At 34.6% G+C, this 10,116-nt stretch overlaps 1 protein-coding gene across 1 annotated transcript in view; it reads right to left on the bottom strand.

The window, feature by feature from the left end:
* Smp_174230 (hypothetical protein) overlaps window positions 1-10,116 on the bottom strand; it is a gene marked incomplete at its 5' end in the record, with an annotated part of 102,641 nt that overhangs the window by 6,316 nt on the left and 86,209 nt on the right. The window contains 5 exons of the mRNA XM_018788847.1: window positions 551-851; window positions 2,659-2,814; window positions 5,314-5,512; window positions 7,213-7,891; window positions 9,564-9,717. Coding sequence (XP_018654349.1) covers window positions 551-851; window positions 2,659-2,814; window positions 5,314-5,512; window positions 7,213-7,891; window positions 9,564-9,717 — 1,489 coding nt within the window. The remainder of the gene's footprint in view (window positions 1-550; window positions 852-2,658; window positions 2,815-5,313; window positions 5,513-7,212; window positions 7,892-9,563; window positions 9,718-10,116) is intronic.

The raw sequence follows: 10,116 nt of genomic DNA, 5'->3' as shown, positions 1-10,116 counted from the left end.
TTCCTTAACACCATATTCAGATGTATTTACTACCGTAACTAAACAAAGTCAGAAGTACTGCAATAATAAACTGTATAAATGTACGGTGTATCTATTACTAATCATTGTTTCGATTACTTTCAATGCCGATTGTAACCGAAAAAACGCTGCAACTGCATCGTGAATAGGTAACAAGAGTTTTTTTTGAGGCAAGTGGTAAGTTTAAATATTGTCACACCAAGATATCAGTTGATGAACTTCTATGAAGTTCAAGGTTTAAAGCGTTGTATGTTTGGATCACTAGACCATAATTCTAAAACAAAAAGCGGATGATTATTAAAACGTAATTGAAATCAGTTTGATGTGAAAACTGCTTTCGAAGCGATATAATCTTGAGATATAAAAAGAACTAGCATGATCATTTTTTTTTCCTATGAAAATTTCCATTTCTCGTCGTTCTGTTTATAATAAAACCAAAAGATGCTTCCATAATAATCATTACTAAGAACTATATTTAGTATAATTAGGCGCCTTAATAAGTGAATAAAAATGTCCAATTTCGCATACTTACTTGATATTCCAATGGTATTTTCATCACGGTAATCTACACTACATGTAGAGTTCGATGTAACTGAAGCCAGAACATATGATTGGGGTTTCTGATTTACTTGATCTTTTGAGGATACTTTGTGAGAAGACTTATGTGTATATTCATCTGTATTTTTCGATACAACTTTAGTTAATTTAGCATGCTTGTTACTACGAGCTGAAACGGAACTTGTATTATCTGATGAGCGTAAACGACGCAATGAATCATGTAAACTTGATGTTCTAGGTAAAGTTATTTCATTGTAACTTCGTTTACTGAACGCCTAGGGAACAAATTGAACAAAAGTTTAGTAAAATATATCTCATGCTCTTTGGAAGTAGCAGGTTATTACTGATATTGATGGGATTATTACAAAGTTTTTCCTTCAATTGTATTTCGATGTTTATACTGTATTAAATAATTGCAAAGAAATTTGTTTTGCCTCGTAAAGTTGGTTGAAAATTTCCATCATGTTAAAACACATACAGATATATGAACGAATATTTCGTTCAGTGAGTTTTTATCAGGTACTACAATTACAAATCCATATTAACGTTCCAAAGGGATAGTCACGTTTACAGCGAAATATTTAAAATTACACTACATGAATTTAAGATCGTTGGTGAAATATAATAAATTGTAATTATTGGAATGACTAGTGTTTACTGTTAACTTGAACAAGTTTCTGGGTAAATTGAAATTGTCCGACTGAAAATCATAAAAATTATGAAGAACTGTCGTGATACAAGTTATTATCCTAAGCCGCTCAATAAATTACTACGCCTTAATCAAGCGTATGCTTACAGGAAAACACTAAAACGTTATGCTCCAAACCATACTGATTAATTTGGTTTTTATATAAATGATTATTGATCGCTGACAATTTGCCTTTGATGAACTAACAGATGACCTTAAACTTTCGTCTATGAATTGCGTTACAAAAGTGACCAAACAACATGGACATGAAAAACTTATCAAACTTCTTAAAAACCTAGAAAACCAAGCAGTAGAAACAGATTTTCAAGGGAATCTGAGAAGAATGTTCATAATTTTCCAACCATTGAGTAAATAAAGAAAATTTTGAAATGGTGGCATTGCATTCAAAGTTCTGTGACCCATGCAGTTGCATGAACCATATGATTACAGGCTTTTATTTTGAAAACATTTGTAATCAGATGTTGTATTTCGTTTCAACCTTCGTTCAGAAAATCAAACGATTTGAATCAAACCTAGTTGATTGTTGCTATTAGAATAATAACTATAAATATAGCTACATAATCGTTCATGAAAAACAAAAGGAAGCTAACAGCGAACGTATTAAAGACAAGATTCGTATGTAGCCTGATAAGGGGGACAGAAACTGTTCTACTCGATAAAAAAGTTGTGTCGATGAAACTAATAGAGTCTTGAATGATAAATCAACATTTGTGAAACTAAATGACAAGAAAGACTTCAGTGATGAGATAGAGTATGATCGTATCAGGTGTTTAAAGAAGCTTGAAGATCAGTAGAAAATTTCAAGAATTATGTATGAAACGATTAACTCAGTAGGAACTCATATCAATAATTACAATTAATTTCATCAACGATCTTAAATTCATGTAGTTTAATTTTAAATGATGTTTCGCTGTAAACGTGACTATCCCTTTGGAACGTTAATATGGATTTGTAGTTGTGCGGTGAACAAGTGGACGAGTGGGGACAATCAGATCTATTTAAGCACATAGTTACAGAATACCTCAGTCAAATCTGAGAACCATATAGTAAATAGTTGATTTGCAAACTATCAATCAATTGACTCAGTCTTGACCGTTCATTTTGTAAATATCAGTTCATCGTCTCCGATTATTATTGTTCATGCATTTTCATAGCAATTTCGCTTCGTTCCCATTCTTTTGTTATCTATCTTCTACTGAAATACATTCAATGCCCGACCATCGTAATATACTACTTATGTGGATATAAGTAACCCACATCACAATTGTAGTACCTGATGGAAACTCACTGAACGAAATATTCTTCGTTCCTACATCTGTCTTTTGAAGTTATTGGAATTTTAATGTACACGTAAACATGGGGTATCAACGTACTTTTATATCGGAGTTGATAATTTGCAGTTCATTTGACAGACTTCTTAATATTGAAGCGACTGTTTGTGGGATAGGTAAATGTAATCCAATTAATTTTTGATTAACAATTTGTTGATACGCTTGTTCCCCTTGACTTGCACATTGAAGTAGAGCCATCTAGAAAATTTTAAAAATTCGAGGTCTCTGATGAAAATTAAAAAAAGCGAAGAAAATTGAAATCGAAAAAGAGACATTTTAGTTGTTAACTTAATAAATAAGTCACAATTGCTCGAAAACAAGCTTCCTTTACTTTGATTGTTAGTTGTAGGGAGTTTCGGTAAAACGAAAGTTTTATCTATATTCTTCACACTTAATTTGTGCTTATAAACCTTTACTTACATTTATAATAATTTGATAAATGTAGTTGACGTTACTATGAAAATGAAAGACTAGTCAATTGGAAATAATCCCAAACCTATGACATTGATAATGAACGAACCAATAAATCAATTCCTTACATCTAATTTAATTAAATGCAGTAAATTAAAAGTTTACCGACCGTAGCTACTACCTTGACGTGGTGGTCGGGCTTGCCTATCGTGATGACCCAACCGAGCTATATTGGCTGGAACATATGTTTCTGTAGGTTCTACCATGCCAGGCAGGTCGATTGGAGAACAGTAAGACTAAAAGCAACGACTCAAGGTCTGAGGGCGAAGTCGTACGGCTGACTGTAGAGGGTTGTGACAGCAGTAAGGTGTTTCCCTCGGACAACCAGCATAACAGCGATGCTGCCTTCTCACAAGGAAGGAAAGGGTTAGAAAAGGTCGACCCTAAAAATGTCACACCTCACCTTACCTCACGGATTTCCGTCTCCGACGATAAGGCCCTTTGAAGAACGGAGCTAACACGTTAAAAACCTCCCACAAGAAGGCCGTGTGTGACCAGTCTCAAGCAGTTGTCCCTTGGACTCTGCGGTCTTGCTCCTAGGTCGTTAAGACCAACACCAATCCAACTTCCCTTTCAGGTCCCTCAAGAAATACTCTTCCACGGTGTGGGCAGCCGGGAAGTGATATCAACCCTCATACTCGTAACAACACACGAGATCAAGTTGGTCCCATTCAAATCCTATCTATACCTCCTAATAACTCTCTTATCTCCACGACTAACCCTTCTCAAATCCTTTTATCACCTCGCACTGCTAGGGCAAACGACTCGAGTACGAGGAACGTTATTCCTGGTCTCCTGAAACCACGCTCTAAACTACATGTAGGAGCTCTTAACGTCCGAACATTGTGCCAAATAGGACAGCAGGATTCCTTAGCTAGGACTTTAGAATCCTGTACCATCGATGTGTGCTGCGTCTCCGAAACGCGCATACAAGATCCGAGTAGCGTCATTCATTTGACCTCACCATGCCAAAATAAAGAACCAACTCGATTCACGTTTCGTGTATCTGGAAGCCCTGATGCTGCTTCCAGTGGCCTCACTGGCATAGGTATAGCATTGAGTCCTAGGGCAGAAAGAACTAGCTCTTTTGGACTGGATCCCAGTAGACAGTCGTCTGTGCGCTGTCCGACTACACTGAACAATAAGGATTCGGAAAGTTAGGGGCACTCTTCGTCGTCTCTGTCTACTCTCCCACTGACTGAAGCTCAGATGATGTAAAAGATGAGTTTTACAGAAAGCTTTCCGACCTTCTCCGAAAAGCTAGGCGCTCTGATGTAGTAATATTGGCTAGTGACTTCAATGCTCAAGTAGGTAAACTGAGCGAAAGGGAAAGACACCTGAGTGGATCTTATGGTGTCGTGGCTCAAATAACAGATAATGGTGAACGTCTGTTGCAGCTATGCTCAGATTACAGTCTGTTTCTTGCAAATACTAACTTTAAGCACAAGGGAAAACATCTTTTGACATAGCGACCCCCGAACTCTTCCCAACGTTGGACCCCACTAGATCACATCGCTATCAGCCATCGATGAAGGGGCCCGATAGAAGACTGTCGCTTATTCTGGAGCACATGTTTAGATTCAGACCATGCTCTATTGCGAGCACATATCTGTCTGCGTCTTACTGGACGTAGGAAAGACGCTGCAAGGAAGCCTCTCAATGGCGAAGGTGTATCCACTCCTTGTGTTCTCACAAATTCTAATCTGAATTCTTCATGTCCCTTTCTTTTTTCTCTTTCTAAATTTATTTCACTGGACTAGATTCTTTTAATAACATCTTCAAACCCTAATCTTTCCGATTACTGTTTATACTATTATTACCTCTACCACAATGGGATTTGAATAGATAACTGCATCTCTGTGCTTGTGTCGTATGGCAATCGGAATTGATGTACGTAAGTACGAAGTTCTATGTTGTCACTGACTGACTGTAATAAAAAAATTGACGAGGTATATGCTGACATGAACGTATAGGTGTACTAGAATTTCTTCATTCGTTGAAGCACTTTAAGCATTAAACTTAAAGGACTTAAACAACGCCGTAGTCGGTTAGTTTATGTCATACAACTATCTCTAAAGTAAGTTACACTTAAGAAGATGGACCTTTATTGTTTCTGACGAACAGAAATATGAAACTAGACTTTTTTATTTGATCAATAATGGCTACTAAAGGATGGATACATAAACTCATTCATAAAATAATAAGCAGTGAATAAGATACACTTACCTTGAATCGAATAAATGGCAGTAAGTGTACAAATAGTGGTGGTCTATAAGTAACTAAGAAATCGAAAAATTTCCACAGCTGGATACCACTTTGACCATTCAAAGCTAATTGTGTTAATGCAGCTACTAGCAGTTTCATTCGGACAGCCGCATGACGCGTATATGCTGCAAGAATTAATTTCAGTCCCAAAAATCCAAGCCTAATAAATCAGAGGATTATTGATAGTTATGCAATAAATAGTATGCATTAGGACAAAACTGCACAACAATTTACCATAACAAACACAAAAAAGATTCTTTAAATCAACCACCCGAGACCAATATGATTATAATACAGTACAGAACCGTACAGAAAACAAATCAGTTTTGAATCAGACATTATAATGAGGATAATAAATCGTTCATATCATCGGTATATATTAGCAACGTATCTACTAATATTAAAAGATGGATTTATAGTTCTACTTCATGATTTATTTTCGTCCGAAACGTATGGTGTTGTCGACCTTTTATTCAAAACAATAGTTCTAAAAATAATGACGTATTCATATTGTCGAATAAACTCTAATTTTATGACAGTGAGCGTTTTCAGAAAAGATTATATAACTGTAGTTAAATATTTCTGAAGCTTTACTTGATCATTTTCGGACTATAAACCACAAATAATTTTATTGCTTAGAAGTTTCAGTTCTGATCAACATTAGTTGTCCAATTCCTATTTTTAAACTTAGATTCTCTTCATAATACATTCACAGGTTGGTTTCAATTGACTTAGCGTTTCATAGCCGATATGAATGTCATAAGTAAGGGTTCAATAAAAGATAGGGGTTGTAATTTGTACATACCAAGGTTCTGTTGTATTCCGAAGAGAATTACGAATGGTAACTTTTAGGTCTATTTATGGATCAATGTAATATGCCTATTTCCTATTGTACAATTATTACGTAACTGAACTATTCATATTCGTATTTCTCTTATCATTAGCTTTATTTTGACCTTTGACTTATTATCATACGATTCTTGAGTTATAATCAGTTTATTGATTACTTTGGTTTGTATAAAAACCCAGTGTGTTTGTAAATAATGATTGATATCACTGAGGCTGTTATCGGTGTTTTGGACTTAACTGGTTGGGCTAGGCAGATCGCAGGATCGGTTAGCACTGTAGACTGCTCGTACGGTTTCGTGTGTCACTGTTCCAGTCGATAATTCGCTGCTCCCTGTTTGGTGGTCTTATCGCGTCACACATCAACTAGTCATCCACTCGGCCACAGATATAACAGGTTCCCATAATAGGAATGTTAGACGACTGTTGTTGTAATTTAGGTGAGTGACATTAATAATGTTCGAAATCTAGAATACATCCAATCATTATTTGATTGACGCCGATGATTACCATTTGATACGTACTAAACAAGACACTAGGGTTACATTCCTACAGAATAATACTGTTTAGAAATTGAAAACATCTTTCATCAATGTGAAGAAAAGAGATCATCAGGTAATCTTTCACAGAAAAAGAAATGGAGAAGAAAAAGCTATCTACAGAAGCCTGCAAGAATTTGTAGGGAAGATAATGACATCTAACAGCATGTCGATAACATTTATGTGGATTTTATAATGGTTTTATCACCCGTAGATATAAGCCAAATGCTAAGAGAATAAGTTACGAAAGTGTGGTAGATATCGATTACTATGGAGCCTCTGAATAAATTGAAAGTCTTAGTGGCCTCTTAGTGCTTGATTAAACTATTTGAACTTGTAACAGAAACATCATTATAAACCAATCAATCTGACCATCTTGAGCTTTTTCCTTAAACGAAATGACTGCGAGAAAATATTATACAGTATTTTCAGTTATTCAAAAGCATAAGAGACATTGAATACATTTTCTTCTTACCGGTGTGCAAACTCGGCCTTAAAACTTTTAATTTTATCTATGGGAAACCCAAGATTAATTGAAGTTGGATCTAAAAGTTTAGAATAATATACTTGTGGACGACTTTTTTGAGTTAATATACTTGTTTTGTTTAAATTCGGAATTACAGAAGGACGTGATTTTAACTGAAAACTATCTTGTTTTCCTTGACACTTATTTGAAACGGTAATTTGTACGGAAGTATTCAAAGGTCCACTTTCATCAGGCAGGATTTTAACCAACGATGGACTAAGTAAACGTATTAAACTGGCATACGAACCACCTTCGAAATCTGTTGATAAATTTGATAAATTAATTAGCTTTATTGAAGCAGAGTTGTTATTGGAAGTGGTAATAGTGGAAGTATTGTCTTGTGCAATGGATCCAGTTGCTTGTCTATTCAGTGATATACTTGGATTTGTGCGTAGTTCAAATCCTGTAGTTTGACTTTTATTACTCTTATCCTTCAATTTACCAGATAGGGGTCCTGATTGGCTCGATTCACATGTTTGTTGCTGTTGTGGAGTTGAATTACTTATGGTGGTCAAATGGTATATGGATCTTTGTCCATCAGCATTCGATGCATAATCTGTTGCAAACAAGGCCGTTATACATACATCCAAGGCATAGAAAACATTGTCTCTTGAAAGAGTTGGTGAGTCTAAGGAAGTAAGAATAATAAGTTAAGAAAAGTTTGGAAAATCACTGTAAATAAGAATACATTTTAAGGATACCTGTGTATAAAGTCTAAGGTAGACTATTCTATTTCCTAACTCTATCATTCTTATTATACTAATCAATTCAACTAATTAGTTATCGCATTGAGTTGTTTCACAATAATAAAAGGTTACGAATCTGCATAGGAATCTAATTTCTGAAAGCAGATACATGCTAAGACATAAAATGGGCTACTATGTTAAAATTTGTTACCTAGATTATTTAAAAGTTCATACCAATTTGAATAGCTATTCAAGTAATTTCTGAATTCTATCGATTGAGAACCCAGTAACACATCGAAAGTGTATGATACGACTAAAACATCAATTAAGCAATAGTAAAGACGCCTGACTGGCACTCGTCAGACGAATGTACTTGGTTTTATGTTGGTGTTGACGCGAAGACGTGAACCTGAGGTCCGTAAATTCGATTGTTAAGGTAACGGAGAAGCCTATTGAGCTACGATTTGCTGTTAGCCCTGGACTGACTTTCATTTGAAGCACCGTATAATAGAGCTAAGGTATTCCCGGTTGACGAATCTTAGTGGAGCTAATCGAGCTTCCTGTGTATCACTGCTAATATATTTCAAGTTAATATTTTAAGTGTATCAATCTGTGTGTTTTTCATGCAAACACAAACATATCCGTATAAAGAGTCTATTTAATAATGAAAGGCGATCTCTGAGGTCCTATTTAAGAAAGTAAAAAGGTTCTGGTTTTTCTTAACGCAAGTGACAAAATGTCACAAAACTTCTACGTTTGTATCTTTTCATTGTTAAGTTAATATTAAATCATTTTAAAAAGCTAAGCCAGTTATTCAGTAGAAACCCCTAAGTTCAAAAATACATTTGAAACTTCGTGAATTTGTTATGGACCACATCTAAGTACTTGAATCAAGTTTTTATTTTGAGAATGTCATGAACAGGTGAAACATTTAAACATGAAGTACTCAAGTAAATAACTCCAGAGATTTTCACCACAAATTTTTTAACGCATGACCTTTAAAAATGTAAATACATCCGTTCATAAGACGGTCGATAATCACTTGAATCATTAAATCTAGTGTAGACTCCTGTTGATAAAGTATTTAGAAATCCATTTGATCAATTTAAACTGTAACTTCGAGATGATCCTATATTCACGTTTGTGCACTGTTAACCTCAGTTTATTTCCCTTATTATCTAAACCCGTTTTGTATATTTGTTGACTAGTTCATCAGCAGTTTTATCAGCTTTTTTGTACTACAGATTACCTTAGTATTTGAAAAGACTGGTATCATCAATTTGTTTAAAACTCTGTTTATAAACATTCTTGTGACAAAAACACAATTGCCGGTTAAACAGAGTCTATAAATAATTGGAAGATCACCGCAATAGTTATGCTTTTAGTGTGAAGGTACATATGATTTCTCTGAAATTTAAAATGGCTTTGTTTTGCGTCATACTGAATTGCTTCTAAATAGGAATATAAAATTTGTAATAAGCACAAGGATTCCCATAAATCTTTCTTCATATCTCTGATAGGATTGTTAATCTCTCAACTAATTAACAATATAACAATATCTCTGAATTTTATTCAGTTATAATCATGATAAGCAAGAAAAATAATGAAATATACCTTTACGTCCAGCGCAACCTCGGAATAACATTGGTAGTATTAAATTGTTTAAGTAAATTACAAGCGTCTGGAATCCACCTTCACGTAATGTTGGGAAACGAATGTTGTACTCTGGTGAAATTCGTTCACATAAATCTTTCAAACTGCAGTGGGGCTAAAATAAAAAGCATCAGTAGAGAATATATATATATATATATATTTAAAATCACACAAAGTAACTAAGTTTTAATGTACGCGTACCATAGCTTTAAACGTGAATAATTTAAAGTATTATCTGCTTGTTTACAAATTCTGTATGGATCATTTTCAAGTGATAGAAATACAGCTAAGATTGGAAGAATCACGATGCGAACTAAGCAGTATGTAAATAAGATCAGACAACTTAAGATATAATAATTAATCTCTATACTGATTTATTTCGTATAGATCAACTTTATTACGTGAATCTGTCAAGACACTACATTAAAATCCCCTAATTCTACAGAGCATTCGACATCTTTTATTTACTCGATTTGTTTATTCGTATATTTAACGATATCCTGGAGTTAATCAA

Source organism: Schistosoma mansoni, chromosome W, assembly GCF_000237925.1.
Source record: "Schistosoma mansoni strain Puerto Rico chromosome W, complete genome".
NCBI classification, from domain to species: Eukaryota; Metazoa; Platyhelminthes; class Trematoda; order Strigeidida; family Schistosomatidae; genus Schistosoma; species Schistosoma mansoni.
Note: the sequence above shows the minus strand (reverse complement) of the source record. Positions and strands in the feature narration are given on the sequence as shown.